This window comes from Trachemys scripta, chromosome 2, assembly GCF_013100865.1.
Source record: "Trachemys scripta elegans isolate TJP31775 chromosome 2, CAS_Tse_1.0, whole genome shotgun sequence".
NCBI lineage: Eukaryota > Metazoa > Chordata > Testudines > Emydidae > Trachemys > Trachemys scripta.
The window spans coordinates 44,331,243-44,358,387 of NC_048299.1; the positions used below are offsets into that span (position 1 = coordinate 44,331,243).

Consider the following 27,145-nt stretch of genomic DNA (forward strand, 5'->3'; position numbering starts at 1 on the left):
GAAGCCCTAGTGTGCACACCATTATACCAGCATAAAGGTGCTGGTATAGCTTATTCTTCTTCCCGGGAATAAGCTATACTGGTATAAGCACTTTTATACTGGTACAATAGTTACCACTCTAGGGAGACTGTACCACATTAACAATATAAATATAGTAAAAGTGGTACAATTTTTATGTGTAGACAAGATCCTAATCTAGACAGACCCTTTGTCTACAGTAAGGGCTGAATCGTGTTTAAAACCATGTAAATGCATATTAGCTAATGAGTTTTTAACACCACCCATTTTAGCAGTCTGGACAAACCAAATATTAAATGTCACCTCTTTCTATTTCACCCAGGAGTGCTGACAATGGGCTAATACAGGCAGGTTTCAATGCATTCTTGCCTTAGCAAACGAGTTCTGTTCCTTGGGCTTCTGATCCCTTGCTTCTATTCCTCTGGCAGAGTTCATGACTACAGAAGAATCCTTGATTTGCTTAGTACATGGCTAGTTCCTTCTTTTATAGACTATTTTAAAAAACCTACTGGCAACTCCCCACAATTTCAGATTGATGCAGTTTCCATTTATGGTTCAGTGGAAAGAGATATTGGGGCTGTGACTGTTTCTGATTGACATATAAACAGTTATTGAAAGTTCAAGGAGAACCTTTCCCCCCATCCCCTTTCTTTAATACTTCCAAGAGTCTGATCCAGTGCCCTCTGAAGTAGTGGAAAGATTCCTATTGTCTTCAGAGGACTTTGGATCAATCCTTAAGAGACGTTCTACAAGCAATGAAAAACAAAACAAAACAGCACAGCAACTTGCCAGTCTGCACATGTCTGAAGTGCAGAAGATACTTCCCTCTGTTTAATAACATGTTGATATGATTTTCTGTTTCTTCCTGTCTTCATTCATGCTGAAGCAGGAAACCAGACTAACATTCTGTCATGCTTTACAAATGTGGTAGGGCTTTTGCAGTTTGTACTGTTATGGGCCGGGTAAAATCTTGTTATAGGCGGAGTTAACATCTCTTTAAACTGATGTGTGAATAACTTCCCCATTTAAGAGAGATCGGGCGGGTGAAGAGTAATATATTTTATTGGACCAACTTCTGTCCTGAAGAGGAGCTTTGTTTAAGCTCAAAAGCTTGTCTCTCTCACCAACAGAAGCTGGTCCAATAAAAGATATTACCTCTCCCACCTTGTCTCTCTCATATCCTGGGACCAACATGGCTACAACACTGCATCCCCCATTTAAATCAGTTGTACTAAGAGACAGTTAAGGGGCCACGCCTAAAACAAAGCCTAATAGAGTCTGTCCAGAAACTAGTACCAGTGGGTGGAGGGTTTAACTGGGTATTCTAACCAGGTGCGGGCATAGGGAGTTTGGGAGAGGACACACAGAAAATGTGAACAGGTAAGAACAGACTGAGTGGGAGAGAGAAGCGTATCTGACCCTGGAAGAAGCTGGGGATAGGTTTTTTGGGTCAGGGATGCAGGCTGAAAAGACTTTGGTGCTGTGAGCAAAAGAAGCTTTTTCCTGCTATTTGATCCCCTCTGAGTTCACAAATGCAGGACTTTGCCCACTCTTTGTGCATAAACAAAACTGCATGAAAGAAATACCTATCAATAATTTCTACTCCCAACTGGAACATCCACAGGGCCCCACATTTTGATTAGCTGCTCGGGATGAAAAGGGGCAACAATAGCAATGGATTACTTTTTATCAATGAGATCTGGATGAATTTATAAAATAAAATATGTAAATGTAATGTATATTACTTTCAGTTTCTTTCCTTAGCAATCCTACCTTTCTTGTCCTAAGTATAAGTGACACTGTCCTAGTAGATATGGCACTCAGGATGGCAAAGGGAAACAATAGAGCTAACAAGCAGAACACAAAACCAAACTAATACTGCTGTGAGAAACTAACAACAATACCTAACAGGTAGCACATTTAATCTTCAATGCATTTATAATCTCTCACTCACTAATTATCACAACTGAGAAGTATGGGAGTAAGAAGTATAATCCACATTTACACATATGGAAAAATGGCAAGATTAAGTGTGGGATTTTCAAAAGTACCAATGTGATTTAGGAGCAAGACAATAGGACTTGTTCTCTTAAATAACTTCAGCACTTTTGAAAATCATACCATAATCGGCTGGCCCAAAGCTATATACAAAGATAGTTAGTATAACAACTGGAATTAGAACTTGGGAGCTCCCGGTGCACTATCTTATGCTTAAACAACCAGTCCATGCCTCAGCCCTACTAATCAGTCATTATGTAATTCAGACCCAGTCATCAGTAATAGATTACGTTTACAAAGTAACCAAAGCAACTACTCAATCCTAATTGGAAAGCTATTTTTCTTTGCACACACACGTGATCTAAAATGGAGAGGGTTTAAAAGCACAGTTATAACTCTCAGGATCAATTGACTATATTAATATAGGGAATAGAGCATATTACTGAGGGTAAAATAGCATTCTGAAACTTACCACTGAGGTAAGAGCCATCTGAAAACTGTAGATTCGTGCAAGGCCAAAGTCAGCTAATTTTATCTGCCCACTGCTCGTCACGAGGATATTTTGTGGTTTCAGATCACGGTGCACCACTCGGTGTGAATGCAGAAAATCCAGCCCTCGCAACAGCTGAAGCATCATGTCCTAAACACAAACAGCAAATAGTAATCAATACAAGGTGGCAAATAAACAAAGTTTCACATCTGCAAAATGAAGTTAAATAACTATTGACTTGAATATGTGTACAAGAGACAAAAGTGCCTATTAACATAAAACAGACAGGATGTTGCTAGAGCCAGCTGATTTGAACAGGTGTACTTACAAAGGTAATTATAATTTCTAGTTGAATTATTTGAACAAATTATTTGATGTTGAGAAATAGAAGTGTGAAGACCAATCAATACATGTTAAAGAAATTATAGATCAAAATTCTGTAGTGTAGCAAAAGCATGCACATAAACCCCCCAAACAACTTCAAGAGCAAATTATCTAGGTCAGAGGCTGGCAAAGCAGCTGTTCTTCACTCAGACGCAAGCCACCTAGTACATAACTGAAGGAGAAGGATGCCCATCAAATAAATGTGTGCCTGGTCCTTTCCCACTGAAGTCAATGGGAGCCTTAGCATAGACTTCACTGGACACAGGATTAGACTCTATATGAGAATACTAACCCTTAGCTAATTGGCACTGTCAAAATTGTCATTTTATATTCAATCTACTGTATAAAATTTACAAAATATATCAGGGTCTGTCTTTTGCTCTGTGTTTGTGTAGCGCCTGGCACAGTGGGATCCCTGGTCCATGACTAAGGCGTCTATGCACTACAGCAGGGGTAGTCAACTTTTTTTTTGTCAAGGTCCAAATTTATTGGTCAAGGTCTAGTCAAGGTCCAGACTCCAGAGAAAATAATAAAAAATAACAATAATAATGATAATAATTAGTAAATAAAAAGATTTCAGGGCCTGTTCAAAAGCGTCTGGATTTTGGTCGCGGTCCAGTTATTGACTACCCCTGCACTACGGTCACACAAATAATAAGGTTTCACTTTTTTGCTTTCCATATAATATAGTTATAGTGACACAATATTTTATAACATTTTCAGTGTTAAAAAGAAACTTTGTTATTGGTGTTCATTAGGCATTGTTTTACAACAGTCATAATAACACAAAAGCAAGGAATCAACCAACAAATACTTCTCAAAACACAAACACTAGAAATCCAAGAATTTAAAAATTCAAGGGAAAGCATTAACAAAAATATCACATCTGAAAACTGTGTACCTAGCATTGCTACAGGTAATTTCTAAGGTCACTAATAAATAAAAGGAATAATTTTTTCAGGTTCTTTATTTTGTGCATTTGACAGCAGTTTGTGTAAGTCAGTTTCATTGTCTTGGTAGTCCTATATGCCCTTCCCCAGGCCCTCCAGAAAGGTATTTACCAGTGACATTAGCAACAAAACTGAAACTGAAGAAGTAGATGGGAGGAGTGTATAGAGACAAAGGGGAGGAAAGGTGAGTTGATCATGCTTAGTGTTGTTGCTCTGGGGTGCACCCAAAAGTCCCTTCTAAACATAATCAGGGGAGCAAACTCCCCCCCGCCCCGACATTTAAAAGAAAAAGGATACAAAACTTCAGCGCATACTGCTGAAAGGTAGCACTATCAGAAAATTACAATGACGACCACCCACAATTACCCCTTCTCCACCAACAGTCATAAGAAAATAGAATAATCTGTCTAGAAACCCAACAAGGGACAAAACCACACTCTTGACCATTATACTGATGGCTTCAGGAAAAAAACTGACTGTGAAATGCTTAACAAACATCATATCCACCACAATCTCTCCACTACCAAGAGGACAGCTACACAGTCCCTGAAATCCAACTACCAAATAGTGATCAAACCAGCAGACAAAGAGTCACCATCAAAGTCCTCAACTGTGATGACTACATTAACAAGGCCAAGTGACAGCTCTCCAATATCACCTATTATATAGAACTCAAAGACACAACATCACCACCACTACATTTTATCTAGGAATTTAAGGATATCATCAAATCTTTCCCCAAACAACTCCAAGAGAAACTCTACAACCTTATCCCACATGAACTCCTCAGGGACCTTCTACATGCTTCCCAAGGTGCACAGACAAGGAAACCCAGGCATACCCATCGTATCTGGCCACAGCACTCTTACTGAAGGAGTATTGGGACTCATAGAAACCATCCGCCAACCACTCACCACACAAAGGGCCAGCTTCCTCCAGGACACAATTGACTTCCTCCAAAAACTCCACAACATTAACAGCTCCCTCAGAACACCATCCTTGCCACCATGAATGTCTCAGTCCTGTACACCAACATCCCTCACAATGATGGCATTGCTGCCTGTCTCAAATATTGACAAGATAATGAACAACTCAGAGACATCCACCCCAAACAATAGTCAAATTCCTCGATTTCATCCTTACCCATAACAATTTTACATTCAACAACCCTTTGTCCAAATCATGGGAACAGCCATGGGTACCAGGATGGCTCCCCAATATGCTAACCTCTTCATAGACCATCTTGAAGAAGAATTTCTGGACAAATGCACCATGAAACCGATGATATACCTGAGATATATCAATGATATTTTCATCCTCTGGACAGACAACCTAAATTCCCTTACAGATTTCCACCACAACTTCAACAACCACCCCCTGTCCATTAAACTCTCTCTAGAACACTCTCACACTAGCATCTGCTTCCTGGACACCTTGATCAGCTTCAACAATGGAACTTTACAGACAACTATGTACAAGAAACCCAGAGGATCACCACACCTACCTCCACAGATCCAGTAGCCACCCCAAACACACCCAGAAATCTGTTATCTACGGCCAGGCATGCAGATATCACAGAATATGCTCCAAGGACAAAGTTAAAGACCTTAACACACTTAAAACCATCTTCACCAAACAAGGACACTCTACCAAAGAAGTAGATTGCATCATGAATGGGACACACAAATACACCAAGAAAACCTGCTTCAATACAGAAATAAAACCCGCTCCGAGCGCAGATCTCTAGTTGTCACCTACTACCCCATACTGGAATCCATAGGAAGCATCAAACAATTATCACCCATAATTGATGGGAACCCCATCCTGAAATAAATCTTTCCTGAACCCCTTCTTCTGGCCTTCAATCCCCCACCCTCCTCCTGCAACCTCTCCAAGCTCATCATCAGAAGCAAACTCCCCACAAATCAGGACACATCAACTCAAGCAGCACCAGACCCTGCCAGTACAACAGATGCAAAACCTGTAGACCTAACTCTACTGCTACCATGATCAACATCCTCCTGCTACCCCCACAACACACCTTTCAAAATCCACGGGTCCTATACATGCCTAGCACAATGAGTGCTATACCTCATCCAGTGCACTAAATGCCCCAATAATAACTATGTGGGTGAAATCACACAATCACTATGCCCTCAAATGAACTCTCACAGAAAAATGATAGACAAAAATACCACATCACCTGTGGGTGAACACTTTTCACTGAACAATCACTGTATATCTGACCTCTCAGTCCTCACCCTGCACAACACTTCAAAAGATGAACTTGGGATCTTAAATTCATAATTTTACTAGACACCAAAAATCATGGACTGAATAGATACACTTATTACAACAATCTATAACCCACGTAACCCAACCCCCAGCTTTTTTCCCCCTTTCCTCTATGACTGAAGAGGTGTTAACAGGCCCCTTCACCTTGAATGGTCCCGTGAAATGTGTTAACCACTTACGCTAAACTATCAGTTCCACCTTGTATTTAGTTGTGACACTCTGAAAAAGCTCTGTGTAAGCTCAAAAGCTTGTCTCTCTCACCAATAGAAGTTGGTCCAATAAAATATATTACCTCACCCACCTTCTCTCTCTAACTTTTACATAGGTCTTCTGACCTTGAAAATGTAATACCGAATTCATAGATTGATACATTTTAAGGCTCGATGGGATCAGTATGATCATTTAGTCTGACCTCCTGCATACACAATAATTGCCCATAATTTCTGTTTGACTTATAATAGCTCTCTCATAAAAACATCAGCCTTGGTTTAAAGTCTTTAAGTGACAGAGAATCTACCATGTCTTTAGGTAAGTTGTTCCAATAATTAACTACTCTTATTTCCAGTCTGAATTAGTTTAACTTCACCTTCCAAACACAGAGGTTTGTTCTGTCTTTGTCTACTAGGTTCATGAGCCCTTTGCTATCAGAAATCTCTTCCTCGTGTAGGTGCTGGTAGACAATGATCAAGTCACCTCTTAACCTTCTGTTAGATAAACTAAGGAGACCGAGCTTCTTAACTCTCTCACTGTAAGGCATGTTTTTCAGACCTCAAATCATTCTTGTGCCTCTTTTCTGAACCCTTCCAATTTTTCAACAACCAGAACTGGACACAGTATTCCAGTAATGAACTCACTAATGCTGTATACAAGGGTAAAACCATCTCCTTACTCCTACTTGACATTCCACTACTTATATACCCAAAGATCCCATTCACCTTAGCTACAGCAAGGGTGGGCAAACTGGCCCAACAGTTGTTTTAATTCGGCCCTCAAGCTCCCACTCCGGCGCTCCAGCTGGGGATAGGGTGACCACACAGCAAGTGTGAAAAATCGGGACAGGGGGTGGGGGTGGGGGGTAAAAGGAGCCCATATAAGAAAAAGACCCAAAAATCGGGACTGTCCCTATAAAATCGGGACATCTGGTCACCCTAGCTGGGGAGCAGGGTCGGGGGCCGCTCTGCACAGCTCCCAGAAGCAGTGGCATGTCCCCCCTCTGGCTTCTATGCATAGGGGCAGCCAGGGGGCTCTGCTCCACACATTGCCCCCACCTCAAGCACCGCCCCTGCAGCTCCCATTGGCCAGGAACTGCGGCCAATGGGAGCTGCGGGGGCAGCACCTGCAGATGGTGCAGCGTGCAGCAGAGCTGCCTGGTTGCGCATCCAAGTAGGAGCCGGAGAGGAGACATGCCGCTGCTTTCGGGAGATACTTGAGGTAAGCACCACCCAGAGGCTGCAATAACAAATACGCCCCAACCCTCTGCCCCACCCGCCCTCCAAACCCCTCAGTCCTAGACCGGAGAACCCTCCTACACCCCTCCCCCTTATCCCCAGGCCCACCCCCGAGCCTGCACCCCCAGCCGGATCCCTTACCCCCCCGTGCTCCAACCCCCTGCCCCAGCCGTGATCCCCCTCCCGCCCTCCGAACCCCTTGGTCCCAGCCTGGAGTACACTCCTACACTCCAAACCCCTCATCCCCAGCCCCACCCCAGAGCCTGCACCCCCAGCCAGAGCCCTCACAACCCACAGTCCACCTTCACTGCCCCAGCCCGGAGCCCCTCCTGCACCCTGAACTCCTCATTTCTGGCCCCAGCCACAGCCCACACCCCCTCCTGCACCTCAACCCCAATTTCGTTAGCATTCATGGCCCTCCATACAATTTCCATACCCAGATGTGGCTCTTGGGCCAAAAAGTTTGCCCACTCCTGAGCTACAGCATAACACAGGAAACTAATATCTCATTGATTATCTATCATTACTCCCAAGTCCTTTTTAGTGTCACTGCTTTCCAGGATACTGTCTCCCATCTTGTAAGTATGATCAACATTCTATAGTAGGGACATAATCCTCTAGAATGGTTCAAATAAACCAATTTAAAAAAAAAAAGATTAATCTTCATTAAATTCTATAGCTTTTAGAGTAATTTCTATAGACATTTATTTGTTTCATCCATATTAAATTCTTTAGGGATTTTTCAAAGTGGAAACTTCTAATATTAGGAAGCATGGACATGCTGCAAATAAGGTGAACTAAACATCCTTAACCTTACTCTTACTCCCTGCCAACTGTTAGCTTGCACATGCATCACACCTTCCACATAAAATGGAGACCTTTTGTTGAATGTGGGTTTGATTGAAGTTTTGAACCTCTGACCATAAGATATCCAAAGGCTTGTCTACACAGAGGGATAAAGCACACTAACATCTGTGTATTAATTGGTCTGTGTGCTGTTTGAAACAGTATTATGTTAAAGCGTGCTTCAGTGCACACGAGCAGGGTCTACACAGACCAATTAATATGCAACACGTTAATGTGCTTTAGAAATCACACCTCCATACAGCGCATTACCCCACCATGTTGCCAAGCTCTATGGTTACTGAATCGACTTCTCTTTGTGTAGTTTCTCTTTATAGTTGAGGAATTGTGGAGAAAATGTGACTACGATTTTGTGCATACACATCTATACTATAATCAATAAGTTTTGTATTCTGTCACTCTGCTTGCACAGCCTGATCCAAAGCCCAATGGCCTTTGGATCAACCTCCTAGGAGATAAGGTGCTGATTCAGCAAAGCACTAACGCACATAGTTAACTTTAACCACGTACGTACATTTTTTGCCTAAATTACCTAATTTTATTCCAGCTCCATATCACCAGATATGGTACATGTTGTGAATTTAGTGGATATGAGAAATGGTCTCTAGAGGGTCCTTCTTTCTGCTCTTCTACATGCCCCAGGTTTTTCCAGGTGTGCAAACTAATTACACAGTCACTGAGAATGTCAAAAATGATTTTTCAAACACTTATAAATCTTTATTTTGCATTCTTCCTTCAAACTCAGCAAAGACAATTCTCCTCCACAAGTATTAGTTATAGGCGATGTCTCCTGTTTCAAACATCAGATGCTTTTCTTTCAGCCAGGACTAAAAAAGGAGGCATTAGAATGGTTTAAAATGGAACAGGGAAATTTTTTCCATCTCCCACATAACGCAGAAATGGATACATTTCTTCAAATTACCTCCCTCTGCAAAAAAAAATCACAAGGAACGTGTCAGTTAAAAGGGAATTTTTTTTCATGAAGTTAGAAAAAGTGTCTAAAAATAGTGGTAATTATAACAGTTGTCAGTGTCAAATGAGTTAAAGAAGGAAAAAATATTATATACTTCAGTCCATCTTCCAACTAAAGCAGGATTTGTCCATACAGGATATTTTCTAGTGTTTTTTCCAGTTTAGTTTTATTCTAAACAGCTCTTTTTTTATGCTATGCCTGTGCTCCTTGTTATTTGCAAACATATGCGTGAATGGGTTTTTATTTACACAAATCTTTGGGGAATAGATATTTTTATTACCTGAATTCATTTGTGAATAGAGGAATTTTGTGTCAAAGTAATATTTGCTAATCAGTATTTGTTATTGTCATGCTTCTAAAGTTTCAGCCATCTAGTCAGGGAGCAGAAACAATACCATGTGACATATGTCACCAGTTATACTCTATGAATAGTGAATCCTGAATAATCAGGTGAGTGTCTGATGATCAGTTCATCATTTGATATTTGTTTGCATAAACTCTTGATAGAATAATTAGTAATAGTGAATAGATTTGTAAAAATCAAAGTTGATTAGCAAACAGAAAGAGAAATTTGCAATGAATATTTTTCCCAATTAATTGTTCTACCAATTCTTACCTGGGAGACTATTCTACGGTCTACTAAACCTCACACAAAGCACATGAAAGTACATTCCTCACACGAGGTCCCTGTTAACTTCAAAGAGTAGTTTGTAGCATGTTGTTTCACTTTTCCCCACAAAACTTTCATGTGGCATCTGGCCACAGCATAAATTCTATTGCTGGTCAAACATTTTTCAAAAGATTGTTGAAAGTGTTATAATCGCCACGTTGCCAGACAGCATGGAGATGCTTGTGTTGACAGATAACTTGGGAGAATGATTTATTACGAGTAATAAACAATTATCTATTGAATTTATATAAATTAATCTTTCCTAGGATATTGTGTACTTGCAAACACAGACTATAATAGCATCTGTCACTGCAGATTTGCAATTCCTACTACCATCAGATCACATTACAGAAGTTGCCATGATGGTTGCTAGAGTTAAGGTTGAATACACATTTCCACTTTAACCTCCTGTTTTTAGAGGACCATAACTACCACATTTTTACCATTCATGTTAGATTTTATAGGTTTGGTCTCTACCGAAAGGTATTGTTTTTTGTTTGTTCTAAGATTCAGCAAAAATGACTGAGCCATTTTGGAGCAGAATAAAAAATTACACTTTCATCACACAGAAAAATGTAACTTTTTAAAATTTACAATCCTGAAACAGTGGGAGGCAGAAAGTTGAAATTTGCTATGGAAAGGGAAAAACCCTTACTGAGGAGACTTTTTTTGCATGTTCCACTGAAAAAATCAGTGTTACTTAGACCAAACAATGAGACTTTGAAACTAAACCCAGTTCTTCCAATGTACAGTGCATTTTACACATGATTTTTCTGCTTAAGTTCATAAAGCACCTATTTGGGCAACCCTTATTCAGGCAACTGATATAAATTGTACTACTCGCCTGAGTAGGAATTCACCAACAAGAATAAGGGTTGCATGTCATGTCCAAAGGGTGAAAAATATTTCTCAAATAATAACAACACATCATGAATTTTCCTATAATAGATATAAAAGTGATATTTCTATGTGTAGCATCCTTTAGTACTGCTCTGTGTATGATTTAGAAAAAAGTCCATAGTACATGGCTGTTGACAAAATTACATATCTTAGAGAGAAAAGAATTCAATATTAAAGGTCTAAGGGCTAGATTTTCCCATTTAGGCACAGAGGAGGCACAGAGGTGGCACAGAGCTGCACCACCTTGGGAAGACTGCTAGGCAGTAGAATACATCCTGGATCTCCCATGTACATAGAGGCAGCATATCTACCCACTGCTACTTATTTTGTGGGGTGCAATTTTCCCCTTCTGCTGGCTGGTATCTAGGGAAAGTGAAGCCACATCTGATTCCTGTGAATCTAGAGGATACAATTTTATCTTCTGCATCTGAGTTCCTACCATCACTGGAAGAAACAGCTTCCTGAAGCACATGGATAAGTTTGGTCCTATCACTGAAGAGCAACAGTAGAGGGACTCTCTCATATGCAGAGAGAGGATAAAGCACAGAATTGTGACAGGAAGCTTTTCCATTGGTCCTGCTTACTCCGTTTGTCTCTTGTGCACTAAAACATGGTAAAATACCGTAATCCGTGGGAAACTAGCAATGCTTCTCCTGTCCCTATCTGGAGTATTCCATGTACCTGCCCAGTATTCTTCATCTTACAAGGACTGGAATCCTTCATTTTTTTATACTGTAGAAATGGAACGCTCCTATTTTTTGACATCAGGTGTTGGCATACTGGTGCTGAATGTGTCCCCTACGAGTGTTTGGAGAGAGAGAACCACAAGCGTAAACGAAGGAGAAGAGTTTTAGAAAGTGGTATGTCATGAGTCAGTAGTGTCAGAATTTGACAGATTGATTTTAGTGGGAAGCAGGATCAGTCCATGTCTAAACTGCCATTGATTTCAGTTAGAGCAGGAGTAGACCCCAAATGTTCTACAGGGTAATGTAGGAACTCCAGAAGGTAAAACAAGAAACTACTTTCAAGTTCAATAGCGATCGTTAAATGTGCTGGAATGAATGCTGAAAGGTTTCACATTCTCTCAGCTCTATTTTAAACGGAATAGTCACAGCACTTCTAAGGTAACACTAACACACAGTCAACATTAATTAATGCCAAAAAACAATGGCATTCCTGAGGAATTACATGAATAGCAAAATACTTCATCATGATTAATGTTATTACACTGAATCCCAAAGGAATTAGTAATGATTAGTAACTTCCTATTAAGAACAGTACATTTATTTTTTAAATTTCCTCACACTGGCCTAGGAACCCACAGTTGGGGCTTCCCAGAACTCCCTGGTTGCACTGTAAGGGGTAGAGTAGAGTAATTTGTTACATCCTTTTAAGGGGCGCAGCATTCTCTTCTCCATGCAGCTGGCCAGCTCCACTGGCCAGCATACAGGAGCAGGCACAGCAGTGGCCTCATGGCCTCACCTACTTTCTGCCCACCCCCCGCCAACCCCTTTGCGGTGAGTGGCTCTCAGGCAATCACAGGGGCTGCCATTCTAATCAGTCCTTCTGTGGACCATGCAAAGGGAGGAGGGTGGTCTTTACTCCAGTTTTACTCACTTTGGATACTATTTTACTTCCAAGTCATCCTATTGATTTCAGTGGGGCTACTCCCAGGGCTACCTGAGATGATGAACGATGGCAAAACTGGGCATAGAATTTGCTGTGATATTTCCATCTGTAATTATTCAGCTGACTCCAAGAGCACAAATGAACTTCATTATGTGTTCTATTAAATGTATTTAGCATTTGACCCACTGACCCATTGGTTAGTTAAATACACCAGTTTTATCATATTAAATAAAATGTTTGTTTCTATAGAATACAAATGCTGTGCTTAAAAATAGCAAGGACAGAAAAATACATAGAGATAGGCTAATAACATACCCAAATCAAAGAAGGGGGAAGTTTACTCATTTTCAATGTTCTGAATGCCACATACATATCCAAATCCAGAGGGTGAATGATGATAACAATTAATTCAAATTTACACCTCATTTTAAATATGAAGTAAAAGCGCTTGAGTAATTCTCTTTGAACTATACACACAAAGGACATGATTAATCTTTTCATAGATTTTTGTTGAACTACATTTAGTGAATGTTATTTTGTAGTTTTTTTATATATTCTGATAAGAGTTATATTTTGAACTTCTTCTAACAGGAAAAAAAAACATGGCTTGAACAAGCTACTTTGGGTTAGGAAACTGTAGGGATTAAAGAAGCTTTAGCAGTCACCTGAAAATGCCCTTCAAGGTGCGTACCTACTAGCACTGCTAAAGTTGGGGGTCTTGGTATTTTCATGATAAATGCTTGGCCCCTGATCCTGCAAAAAGCTTCCACACATTATGCACAGTGACAAGTTCGTCCCATTAAAGTCAATGTTGTCAGTACTATCTCTGAAAAATTCACACAAGATACTGATCTAAATGCAATTTATTTTTAAAATAGCTAGAACTACCGGTGTAGTTTCATAAAAGTTAAAACATCTTAAGGAATGGAGTCCTTTAAACACTATTTTAAAGAGTATTTTGGTTGTTATTAGAAGTGGTAAATCCTAAACAAAATGTTGTTGAATATGCCTTTGAAACCAAATTTTCAGAATTGTGGGTACTTATTTATGGCACATGCAAATACCACAGTTGTGCATACACTTGTCTGTGCAAAACGACTCATATGTGCAGGGCCGGCTCTAGGCACCAGTGCTCCAAGCATGAGGTTGGGGCGGCACTTTCCAAGGGGCGGCACCCCTCCCCCCTCTTTTTTTGTTGTTGCTTGGGGTGGCAAAAAGCCAGGAGCCAGCCCTGGCCAGAGCCCTGCCGCTGGAGAGCCAGAGCATCGTTCCCAGGAGCCAAGCCCGGGCTGCGGTGGCGAGAGGGGTTCCCGGAGTGTGAGAGGAGCTAGGGAGGGAGGGAAGCAGGGCCTGGGATGCAGGAAAGGAGGTCCTGCTGCCGCTATCGCTGCTGCCACCACTGCTGCTGAGTCTCCCCAGAGCGGCGCGGCGTTTGCCCACCCAAGTGGGCTGTGCAGGGCGCTGCCAGGCTGGGCAGGGGGCGCAGATCCCGGCTTGCATGCTGATGGGGCGAGTGGCTGGGCAGCCTGAGCTGCCAAGGAGCTGCTCCCTCCTGCCTCCGGACCCGGCCCGCCACGCACCTCCCCCACCTCAGCCCCGCGCTGCTTGCCCCGGGCCCTCACAGCACCAGGGGCAGGGAGAGGCAGAGCCCGGCTCCGAGCAGGGCAGCGGGGGATACTGCCCCACCGGGGGACCCTCGCGGCTCGGGCACCTGGGGGTCAGTGTCCGTCCTCTCAGCTCTGCCTGCATGGGGCTGGGGAAGCAGCTGTCAGCGCCTGCTCCTCTGAGCCCTTGCACCCCCCATCCCGCTCGCAGCCTCTTCACTTGTACCTCCCCCCATCGCTCCTTTGCCGCACCCCTTCCCCTTGTACTCTCCCTTCACCTGCACCTCTCACCTTGTACCCTCCCACAGCTCTCTCCTCCCGCACCTCCCCCTTCCCCTGCACCTCTTCAACTGCAACCCTCCTGATACCCCCTCTCCTCCTCCACCCTCCTCCGCGAGTACATCACACCCCGCTTCTCTGCCAGTGTAGAGCCCCCAAGCACTCCCACACCCGCTCCTCTGCCTGAACCCTCTTTACTAGATCCCCATCCCTTTCCAGGTACAAGATTTGAGGGTTAGTCCCTATGCCTTCCATGTGCATTTGGAGCACTAAAGATGGGGTTGCGGGGGACTGGGGGGGGAACAGATTTATACTAAAGTGAAATAAAAATAGGAGAAACGGTTTGATCCCCACTGCAAGTGTAAACAGGGATTGCTGAGGTGAACGAGGAGGTCATGTTTGGGGGGGCGGAGGAGCCCAGGACTGGGGCGGCATGGGGTGCGGGTGAGGGAGGGCACTGGTGGTGGTGGTGGAGGAGAGCCCAGGGCTGGGGTGGGGGGCAGTCAAAAATTTTTTTTGCTTGGGGCGGCAAAAAACCTAGAGCCGGCCCTGCATATGTGACTAATTGGTCAGTTTCATGCAGAAATACCAAGACTGCATAAATGACTTGCACTTTTGTGCATACAAAAGTGCACACATTGGCCCTGATTCTCATTTACATTAAGGCCATTTTACCCTGCCAGAGTGGTGTAAAGTAGCCTTAGACCATGTCTATACTAGTGAGTTTACAGTGGCATAACTACCGGTGCAGCTGAGCCACTGCAAGATCACTCGTGTAGCCACTTTATGCTGACAGGAGACAGCTCTCCCATCGACATAATAAAACCACCTCAAAGAGGTGGAAGATCTCCTACTGACATAGCGCTGTGCACACTACCACTTACGCCTGCAAAACTTCTGTTGCTCAGGGGGGTGCTTTTTTAATTTAATAAATGGCAGTGTAGACATGGCCTTAGTGTAAATGAGAATCAAGCTGAAAGTTCTGAATATATGGTCTTATGTACCTTATACTCTCATTCAGATGCCAAATATTTTTGGTAAAAAAGTGACGCATCAAAGAGCGGGGGTTGGCTTATAAACGGGTCTACACCAAAATTTGATGATTTTAAACTCTATGGAATCATTGAATTGAATATCTAATACATTGTCGTTTTGTTTACCTAGAGCGTCTGCAGGCATGGAGCCCCGTGCCACTTCCCGCAGCTCCCATTGGCTGGGAACGGCAAACCGCGGCCACAAGGAGCTGAGGGGCTCCATGCCTGCAGATGCTCCACGTAAACAAAACGTCCCAACCTGCCAGTGGCTTACCCTCACGGGCCGGGAGCCAAAGTTTTCCAACCCCTGAAATATAGGGTCGGCTTATGAAAGGGTCATACAGTTTTTGCTATTTTTACCTATCCATTTTGGGGGGTCGTCTTATAAACGAACGGGCATATACAATATTTGGTAGTATTTTCTTTACTATATATATTTTTTTTAGCTGCAGCAGCCTTTAATTGATTACATCAAAATCTCTCCAAAACTTACTGTGAAAGATGCATCCAATTAATGCAAAATTCTAAAAAGAAAACACAATGGAAAACATTAACATCTAATAAAAATAATGTTTTGCTAATCCTGTTAAATAATCTGAAAGTCTATTCTATATCTTAAAATAACTCACTACTGTGCAAGTTTAAAAAAAACTTGACATCTGTTTTTTTCTGCAGTTTCCTGTAAGTTCAATGATAAACTTTTTACAGCTAGAAATATACAGAGGCAGTTTTTTCCTTTCATTGTCATGACCCTGTTCATAAATTGAGCTCAATTCATACCCACTGAAGCAGGGATGTGTATATTCTAATCCCTCTGTGTAAACAGAGCAATTGTGCTTTCTGGTTTTATCTTGGGAGAGAGATGATAGTATTTACATTGCTGAGCTTCAGTACAGAGTGAGGGAGCCTTGATGGCACAGGCTATGTGGAAGGTGTGCTGACCTCTGCCCTAGATATGACCCATTTCCCAGCTAGCACCATGTACAGGCTATAGGGCTCTACCAATTGAGGCAATATTAAGAGAAACAGGGGCCCCATGCACACCCCCATATTATCCCTCCACCTGCTCTTCTTAAAATGGAAGTTTACACTCAGATATCATTCATGGGATTCCAGGAGCTGGGGACCTATGCAAAAAAGATGAATTCAAACTGGAACGGGTGCAGAGAAGGGCAACTAGGATGATCAGAGGAATGGAAAACCTGTCGTATGAAAGGAGACTAGAGGAGCTTGGGTTGTTTAGTCTGACAAAACGAAGGCTGAGGGGGGATATGATTGCTATCTTTAAATATATCAGAGGGATAAATACAAGGGAGGGAGAGGAATTATTCCCGCTTAGTACTAATGTGGACACGAGAACGAATGGATATAAACTGGCCGTGGGGAAGTTCAGGCTTGAAATTAGATGAAGGTTTCTGACCGTCAGAGGGGTGAAATATTGGAACGGCCTTCCGAGGGAAACGGTGGGGGCGACGGACCTGTCTGGTTTTAAGATTAAGTTAGATAAGTTTATGGAGGGAATGGTTTAATGGTAAAACATAGTAGCCAAGGAATACCAAGCAATGGTAGGTAAATAGTATAATGGCTAACAGGGGTCAGGCTAGAGACTCTTGCCTACATGCTCGGGGTCTTACTGATCGCCATATTTGGGGTCGGGAAGGAATTTTCCTCTAGGGTAGATTGGCTGAGCCTCTGGAGGTTTTTCGCCTTCCTCCGCAGCATGGGGCAGGGATCACTAGCAGGAGGGTCTCTGCCGATTGAAGTCACTAAAACACAGGATTGGGGACTTCAACAGCAGAGTCCAAGGAAGGGGTAGGGATGGTTTTGTGGCCTGCAGCATGCAGGGGGTCAGACCAGATGATCATAATGGTCCCTTCTGACCTTAGAGTCTATGAGTCTATGCACATGCCTAGTTTGCCCAGACCTTAATCTAGCCCTGCCACCACCCCAACTCCATAAAAGCTGCAATTCCTTCCACTGGGGACCCTGTTTTCTAGCTTACACTGGCAAATGCAGACAAGGCTGAAATCCAAGTCTCTCCATCTCTGACTTAGGCCAAGTCTACACTGCCACTTACTCTGGTATAACTCACGTCGCTCAGGGGTGTGAATAAGGGTACGTCTTCACTACCCGCCGGATCGGTGGGTAGTAATCAATCTATCAGGGATCAATTTATTGCGTCTCGTCTAGACGCAATAAATCAATCCCCGAACACGCTCCCCATCGACTCCGGAACTCCACCAGAGCGAGAGGCGGAAGCGGAGTCGACGGGGGAACCACGGCCATCGATCCCGCGCCGTGAGGACGTGAGGTAAATCGATCTAAGATACATCGACTTCAGCTACACTATTCTCGTAACTGAAGTTGCGTATCTTAGATCGATCCCCCCCCCTCAGTGTAGACCAGCCCTAAGCCATCACCCTGAGCAAAATAAATTACACTGACCAAAGAACCGGTGTGGACAGCTCTATGTCGGAGGGAGAGCGTCTTCTGCCGACATAGCTACCGCCTCTCGCAGAGGTGGATTTATTATGCTGACGGGAGAGCTCTCTCCCATCGGCATAGAGTGTCCTCCCCAGACACGCTACAGCAGTGCAGCTGCACCAATGTAGCACTTCTAATTTAGACTAGCCCTCACAATGGTTTCGCTTAAACTAAGTTCCATACTGGAAATGTGCACTGAACACATATATGATTTAAACAGATTACATGTACACAGACATACATTTTAATTAGGGCTGTCGATTAGTCATAGTTAACTCACGCGATTAACTCAAAAAAATTAATCACGATTAAAAAATTGTGATTAAGTGAAGTTTTAATTGCACTGTTAAAAATAGAATATCAATTGAAATTGATTAAATATTTTTGGATATTTTTCTCTGTTTCCAAAAATATTAATTTCAATTACAACACAGAATATGTAAAAATGATAAACAAAAGAAAAAGTATTTTTCAATTCACCTCAGACAAGTACTGTAGTGCAATCGCTTTATCATGAAAGTGCAACTTACAAATGTATATATATTTTTTTGTTACATAACTGCAGTCAAAAACAAAACAATGTAAAACTTTAGAGCCTACAAATCCACTCAGTCCTATTTCTTGTTCCGGCAATCGCTTAGAGAAACAAGTTTGTTTACATTTACAGGAGATAATGCTGCCCACTTATTTACAATGTCACCTGAAAGTGAGAACAGGCGATCGCATGGCACTTTTGTAGCCGGCATTGCAAGGTATTTACGTGCCAGATATGCTAAATAGTCGTATGTCCCTTCATGCTTCGGCCACCATTCCAGAGGACATACTTCAATGCTGATGAGACTCATTAAAAAAATAACACGTTAATTAAATTTGTTACTGAACTCCTTGGGGGAGAACTGTGTGTCTCCTGCTCTGTTTTACCTACATTCTGCCATATATTTCATGTTATAGCAGTCTCGGATGATGACCCAGCAGATGTTGTTCGTTTTAAGAACACTCTCACCGCAGATTTGACAAAACACAAAGAAGGTACCAATGTGAGATTTCTAAAGATCGCAAAAGCACTTTATCCAAGGTTTAAGAATCTGACATGCTTTCCAAAATCTGAGAGGAAGGAGTTATGGAGCATTCTTTCAGAAGTCTTCAAGAGCAACACTCAGATGCGGAAACTACAGAACCCAAACCACCAGAAAAGAAAATCAACCTTCTGCTGATGGCATCTGACATGGATGATGAAAATGAACATGTGTTTGGACAGTTATCAAGCAGAACCCATCATCAGCATGGACGCATGTCCTCTGGAATCGTGGTTGAAGCATGAAGGGACATATGAATCCTTAGCACATCTGGCATGTAAATATCTTGCGACGCCAGCTGCAACAGTGCCATGTGAACGTCTGTTTTCACTTTCAGGTGACATTGTAAACAAGAAGCGAGCATCATTATCTCCTGTAAACAAACTTGTTTGTCTGAGCAATTGGCTAAACAAGAAGTAGGACTGAGTGGATTTGTAGGCTCTAAAGTTCTACATTGTTTTATTTTTGAATGCAGGGTTATTTTGTACATAATTCTACATTTGTAGGTTCAACTTTCATGATAAAGAGATTGCACTACACTACTTGTAATGGGGGAATTGAAAAATACTATTTTATTTGTTTTTTAGAATGCAAATATTTGTAATAACAATAAATATAAATTGAGCACTGTACACTTTGTATTCTGTGTTGTAATTTAAATCAATATATTTGAAAATGTAGAAAACATCCAAAAATATTTAAACAAATGGTATTCTATTATTGTTTAACAGTGCGATTAATCGAGCAATTAATCACGATTAATTTTTTAATTGCGTAATGAATCACAATTTTAATTGCTCGACAGCCCTAATTTTAATTTAAAATTCAAAATTATTTTAAGTGTCTACAAGTTTTTTCACCTAAACTGACCATCTCTATGACTCAGAATCTAAGGAGTTATTTTGTAATTCACATCTTTCAAGTTTTACTCAATCTGCTGTTAAACATTCACACTAGATAAGAGTAATTTGCATGTTTGCAAAACAATCTATACAGCTCTTGTCCAACAGTGCACATTTTCAGTAATTCTGCATACTACATATTCCTGTCAAAGTGGAACTACCAGACATGCAAATTAGCCATCTTAAACTTTCCTCTTTTGGCTATTAGTATTTTTATAAGAAAATACACACAAAGCAAATTAGAACAGATGGGGAATTTCTTTTTAACACTTTAAGAGAAACTGGCAAATGTGGGGCTATTTCCCAGCTCTGGTCTGGGTGTGAGATTTTTACAGGAGGGAAAAGCAATTTTGTAATTTACAACTGCTTTTCCCACCCATAAATCTTTCCACAGTTTGTGCCTGGCAGAAAAATCTACAAGAGGCAAAGCTCTTATAGGATTTATAGATCTGGGCCTAAATAAGTAAACAAACAAAACTTTTCACTAGGACTTCTGGATGCTATCATGACTGCTTTGTAGGTCCCCAACTACCTGATGGTAAGCCTCCTATTAACATTGCTTCTTCAGTGCAAGCTCTGCTTAACCCTGTGATGATCTCAAATCAGCCAAGACATGCATTTGGGGACAGCAATGTCCTGCAAATAGGGACACCACCATCTAATCCAGGACAGCTGTTGATTCTACTGTACTTGGTGGGGTGCCCCATTATGTCCTTCCTTTTGTTGCTCAATCTGAAACAGCTAGGTATTGCAAAGAACCAAAACTTCCAAAAAGTGACTGAGGCATTGCAATGTCCAAAATGGATGCCTTTACTTAATTAAAAAACAGACTGCAAGTACAATTACAACAGAACTGAAAACAGAAGTAGTAGCTTTCTCATTTTTGTGTTTCCCTCTTTTTGTAGTTAAATGCTACTGTGGTGGGTTTCTTGGGTATTTTCTCCCTACAAGGATGTTGCATTTAATTATATTATGGTCTCTATTACCAACCGGTTCAGGGATGTTCAACTCTTGGACCAGATCCTGTGTTCCACTTAGGACTAAGTCAAGAACTGCCTCTCCCCTTGTGGGCTTCAGCACTTATGTGCTCCCCCAGATTTTTGCCAGAGTTTGCTAGCCCCACGGGGCTCCCTCCTTGCATGGCAGCTGCTGGAGCTGGCCAGCTGGGAGCTGGCTGTGGGGAGAGGTAGTGGCAAACAGCTGGGAGTTTCAGGGAGAGGCTGCTTTTGCTGCTGCCTCTCCCTGTGGAGCTAAAGCAATGGTCCCTCCTTGCAGCTCCCAGATGTTTGCAGCTGCCTCTCCATGCAGAGCTAACACCTGGGAGCTGCAGGGAGGGGCCACTGAGGGAAAGAGGGGTATGTGTGCCCGGGAGGGCATGAATCAAACTGTTGTGGGGGCAAACCTTTAAGTTGTGCCACCCCACTCTCAGCAGGCACCAGTCATCTCTGGCAGAAACTCCCAGCACCACCGCCCAGCCGCAGGGCAGAAGCCCCGAGCTCTTCCTCCCCACCCCCTACCCTGAGTCTGGTAGGCAAGAATGGGGGTGTGTGGCAGGGCTCCATAAGTCGCACTTTAAATGTAAAAGAGTGTGGTTTGGCCACACCTAACATATAGGGCCACTCCTCCACCTGTGCAACATACTCTGTCATTCCTATATATTTTGTACCCTGGTACTATTGTGTCCCATTGATTATTTTCGTTTGACTGTTTCTCTTCAGCTCCAGCCTTTACCAACATCTATCCTCTCCTCTTTCATAGGATACAGAGTACCTCCTTTAATCAATTCTCCTCTATAGGATGTGTCTGTTTGAAACATGTACTCTTCTACACCTGTCAGCTTTCCTCCAGCCTTTAATTTAAAAACTTCTCTACATGCATACAATATATATATATATAGCAAATTTGGTTACCCTGTCAAGTTTACCTACCAGATCAATGACTGCTACCAAATCAGCAGGCACAGGGAGACCCACGTCATGAGGTCCACCAAAATTAGTGCAATGTTTACTGCTCATGCGCTAGAGCCCATGGGTGGACCGTGAGGTGTCTCATGTTGAATAAGCGTTGTTATGATAATGTCTTGAGCACCTCATAAAATTTGGGGGCCTTGCCACCTTCATCATGTCCCTGGTTGACGCATATCACAGGTTCTTTCATCCTTTTGTTTAACAGAACCCCTCCATTCACCATCTCCCTAATTTATTCTATAAATATACCTGTTGTGGACACAAAGTTGACATGGCAAAGGAGTGTGGGGCAGGAAGGGGGAGAGAGAAACACTGAATCTTGATCCTTTCAATTGGTGAACCCAAACAAACAGCATTAAAAAGGGCCCCAAATTTGCTTGCACCAGCCCTGAAACCTGCTTGAGTGTCTGGTTTGGGATAGATACCATACAAAACTGTCAACAGGAAACCAGGAGTGTTTGATAGGTTGGGCGGAGGTTCATGTGAAGTTCTGAGGTTCATTTTTCACACTGGTCCTGGTTCCTACACTGGTCAACTCTCTTAACAAGGAAAACAGGGACGGATTGATGTAATTGGCCTCTTATTTCTTCTATGCTGGGAACCAGATTTTCATTTGGCTAACCTGATTTATCCTGGAGCACAGCGTGTACTCACACAGCTCTGTCACTGCTCAGTAGGGTTTAATAATTTCAGTCTTTTAAAAAAGACTTTTGGATGCTTCTAGCATATTTAATTTATAATTTCTTCTCTCATCCAGGACCTTTTCCCTTTCCCCTTCTACAACTTTGCTTGTGAGTCCCCCAAAGCTGTATGCTGGGAACATCATAAGGATATCATCACTCAAGGCAATGCTTGGTAAAAATTTGTTGATGTAGTCAGAGATCACTCATCTTAGAAAAGTAGAAAAGCTGGAGCCTAGACATTTTAACCAGCTCAGTATGATACTGAGAGTAGTTCAATGGAAGTTCATATTTGCTGCCAGAATCTATAAACACTAACTTATTGACAGCTGAAGAGTCAATTCACCACCTCCACACACCCACCTCATCAGCCACACAAACTGAAGTCTACCCCCGTAAACAAAAAAATTCTACTCATTCAGTCCTGCAGCTCTTTTCTGGGAGATTGTTGATACTACATGGTGTAATTTTTTTTTTAACCTAATCAAACCCCTTTAAGGGTTAAAATATGGCATATGTTGATAGCCGACACTCCTCACTAACAGGAATGACACATTGCTGTGGGGCCCACATCTAGGCTTCTCCTTCCCTCCAGCTGTCTGTGGATAGCTGCTAATTGTATCCACTTGTTTAACCTCAGGGATAACGTCTGGAGGGGACCAAGTGCCACAAGCATGCTTTTTTTTTTTTTTTTTTTTTAAACGGTCATTTCCTCTCTGGTGTAACTTGCATGACAGCATGTGACAAGCAGAAATTAATGGGGACACTGCTGTGCCAATACCTCTTGAATTGCTTTGACACTGGCTGCAGGCTGCCTGCTTGGCCACCCAGCCAAGACCTCACATGAAACATGGCAAGGGGCCCACGGTTCTATTCACTAACAAGCCAGCTGGTCAGTGATTAGAAAGCTGAAACAATGCAGTGCACATACACCAAGAAAAACACTTTACAAAGAGCTTCAGACTAAGGAGGTAAAGTTGGTTAAAAAAAAAGTAAATCGGTAAATTTATCTTCTGGAGCTGCAAATTCAAGTTGACACCACAGATAACCTGGAACATCCTTTTAGTTGATTCTACATTCTCACCTGAATATGATCAGAACTAAGACTAAAATCTTAGCACACTAAATAATAGCATGCAAACAACTTAGACCACACTGATTCAGATGCAGTGCAGCATTCAAATTATGTAAATATATGAGAGACTTATGACAGATTACTATTCCTATTGGCCTATCAACACCTCAGCAACATTGCCTACATTTCTGCAGAAATCCTCATCGGACCTGTCTACAGTGGGCCAATAAAAAAATACTGAGATTTGTTTATAGACTGAGAATCAAAAACAAAGGCTGAGATTTTCAAAACAGCCAAGGGGATTTGGATGCCCAGTTCCCCTATCCCCTAGGCAGCACTGAAAACCTCAGCCAAGACTTTTTAAGGAGGTGTCGAATCTTTGGCTAGGTGCAAGAATGTTGAGTAGACCTTTCCTCTTGTTGCATTCCCAAGTTTTGGAAAATCAATATCCTGCTAAATGTAGGGTATTCCCTACCTGCTCTTTGCAAAAAACGAATTACTACTTAAAAAAAAAAAAAGACTAGGATTTTAAAAACAGCCTAAGGGATGTAGGCACCCAGATCTCATGGGAAATCAATGGGATTTGGGCAGCTAACTTATAGGGCTCCTTTGAAAATTCCAGCCAAAGACATTGTCTCTTAACAGCTAGAATCATTAGGATAAAAATTACTGTTACCCAGGCCAGCATTACTTTTGAAGTTAGTATAAGGAATGAAGTATCAGAAGATAGGCTGAGCTGATAGTCAAATGACAATTGCACCTGGAGGGAGAGGGTTTGGTTTTGGAATGTAATTCACATTGTTTGCTTTCTGCATGAGAAAGGGCTAGGAATATTGTGGAATCTTATGGGAAGAGGCTGGTCTCACACTGGGTTCAATCCAATGCCCAGTGAAGTCAATGGGAATCTATCCACTGTCTTCAAGGAGTTGGATTGGACCCACTGCCTTTGAGTAAACCCCTCTGCCTAACATACATATCACAGCTGACAAGAACTGCAGGGAGCTGTATCTAACTTTGACAAAAGGGAGGTCATTATGACACTACATAGCATAAAGTAACTCTGATTCTTGGCTGGGGTTCCTAGGCACTACCATAATCACCTTCACCTTGATCCATCGGTCCATCAGCCCTCACATAGAGAATGCCAATCACAACACGTCATTTGTGCTGTTCTAACCAGTCCTTCAGCCACCCGCTGGCCAGGCTGTCAGTGGCACTGGATGCCCGATTGGCATAGCACACCACAGCCCAAAACCCCTTAGCTCAATCAATCTGCCAGCCTCAGCCTCCCAAGTAGCTGGGAATACAGGTGTGCGCCATGCCCGGTGTTACCATAATAAATGAAAAAGTCAGTTATTATTAAAGGTGGGTACATGGAGGAATGTGGACTGTGTATACTCATCGTTATCTGGTCTCGGGCAAGTCACTTAACTTCTTTCTGCTTCTGTTACCCCATCTAAAAATCAGGGATAATACTTCTCTACCTCATAGGGACATTCTGAAGATTAATTAGTTTATGTTTGTGAAGTATCTTGAAGGGCTGATGTTTACTCAGTTATAACAGTGCAACAGCAGTGAATTGGACAGCATATGCAAGAAGAATTTCCTGTATGCACAGTATCATGGTGATGCGTCTTAAGGAAAGGATTTGAGGGAGGACAGGACAGGACAGTGGTCTTTTGGATCCCTTCAGGCAGGGTGTTCTACATATAAGGACCTTCAGGATTTGCAGGGGTAGAACGTGAACCGTCAATGAAGTTTTTATTTTTGATGTGCAATTTCATCTAACTAAAATCAAATGGGAATGGTTCCTCTGAACTGCTTAAGTTTGAGTTGCTGTAAGTGTTTACCATAGTTAATAGTTTGCCCCAGTGATTATGTTTAATTAAAAATAGATAGATCTAGAGCAATAGATTGTCAGCGTGGAAGAACCAGGTCCCTTGTCTGGCGAGAAGAGGGTTAACAGGGAATGGTTTGAATGGGGTCAGGGAGGTGGGCACAGGAGAGTGACAAGGCTGCCCATCCCTGCCTCTTTTTCTGTGGCTTTTTCTTTTTTCATTTCTGCACTCTCCTCTGCTCCCTTATTCTCCCTCTTGATTCATTCTACTTCCCCTTCCTTTTCCTTCCCTAGCTCATAGTCATTCTCTATCACATTTACTCTCAATCCATTGGTCCCGTTTGATCTTGTCTGTTCACCAGCACCACCCCAGATACCTTGCCACAATCTAATGCTCACCAGTGATAAAGGGCAGGGGAGCAGCAGAGAGGATGCCAGCCCCACGTATGGATCAGGATCCACTGGCCTATGGTGCTGGTGCAGTTGAGCTGCCTGAAGGCGCATCACATGGTGCCACATGTATTGGACTCCGTGTGTGGTGGTGGTGGTCTGGCTTGAGCAGTGTGCTCATTGGAAGTATTCACAGAGGGCAGGCTGTCCTCATTATAGTAAAGTACTTCCAGGAGTGGTCCCTGAGGTGCTCATGTTGTCACCCAGCCCGGCAGTTGCTTTCAGCAGTTCAGCTGACCAGAAGCTCCTTCAAATGTCAACTGAATGACACCAATTTACAGCAGCTGTGGCTCAGCCTTGTCTTCTTTAATACCCTGGATAGATCCAGAAAAAAGTGGCACTCTAGATTTTCAGTGACACACACTTAACCAATAAGTGTGCACCATGTTTGTGTGCTTTAGACATCACACCCCCATAGTGTGCACTACCCCATTGTGCTGCTCATTTGCATTAGTGCACAGTGTGAGCTCGATGGATAACAATCAGCATTGGAGTTTTGGGCTGGAGGAGAAGAGAGGAACAGCATGGGAAAGGAGTCAGTAATGGTGGGGAGGGGAGAAGGTTGTGACAAACTGTTTCACAGACTTGGCCAAAGAAATAAAACAAAAGCTAAATTCAGAACTGCACAGAATACACTTTCAGTGTACAAAAAGGTAAAAATGCAATAGAACATTATCCTGTGGAACGAGCTGGTCTGTAAAATAAGTTGCTCAGGGCTTGTCTACACCGTGCAGCAATATGCATTACGTTGGGGTGATTCTTAAAGCACACTAACGTGTTACGCATGAATTGGTTTGTGTAGACCAGGGGTCGGCAACGTTCGGCACGTGGCTCGCCAGGGTAAGCACCCTGGGGGGCCGGGCCAGTTTTATTTAGCTGCTGATGCGGCAAGTTTGGCTGATCGCGGCCCACACTGGCCGCGGTTCGCCGTCCCGGGCCAATGGGTGTGGCAGGAAGCCGCGGCCAGCAGGAAGCCGCGGCCAGCACATCGCTCGCCTGCTCCGCTTCTCGCCGCCCTCATTGGCCCGGGACGGTGAACTGCGGCCAGTGGGGGCCGCGATCGGCTGAACCTGCCGCGTCAGCAGATAAATAAAACTGGCCCGGCCCGCCAGGGTGCTTACCCTGGCGAGCCGCGTGC

The 27,145-nt window shown here is 42.8% G+C and overlaps 1 protein-coding gene across 1 annotated transcript in view; it reads right to left on the reverse strand.

The window, feature by feature from the left end:
• Positions 1 to 27,145, reverse strand: part of CDK6 (cyclin dependent kinase 6) — a 189,501-nt gene that overhangs the window by 101,478 nt on the left and 60,878 nt on the right. The window contains exon 4 of the mRNA XM_034760443.1: positions 2,489 to 2,656. Coding sequence (XP_034616334.1) covers positions 2,489 to 2,656 — 168 coding nt within the window. The remainder of the gene's footprint in view (positions 1 to 2,488; positions 2,657 to 27,145) is intronic.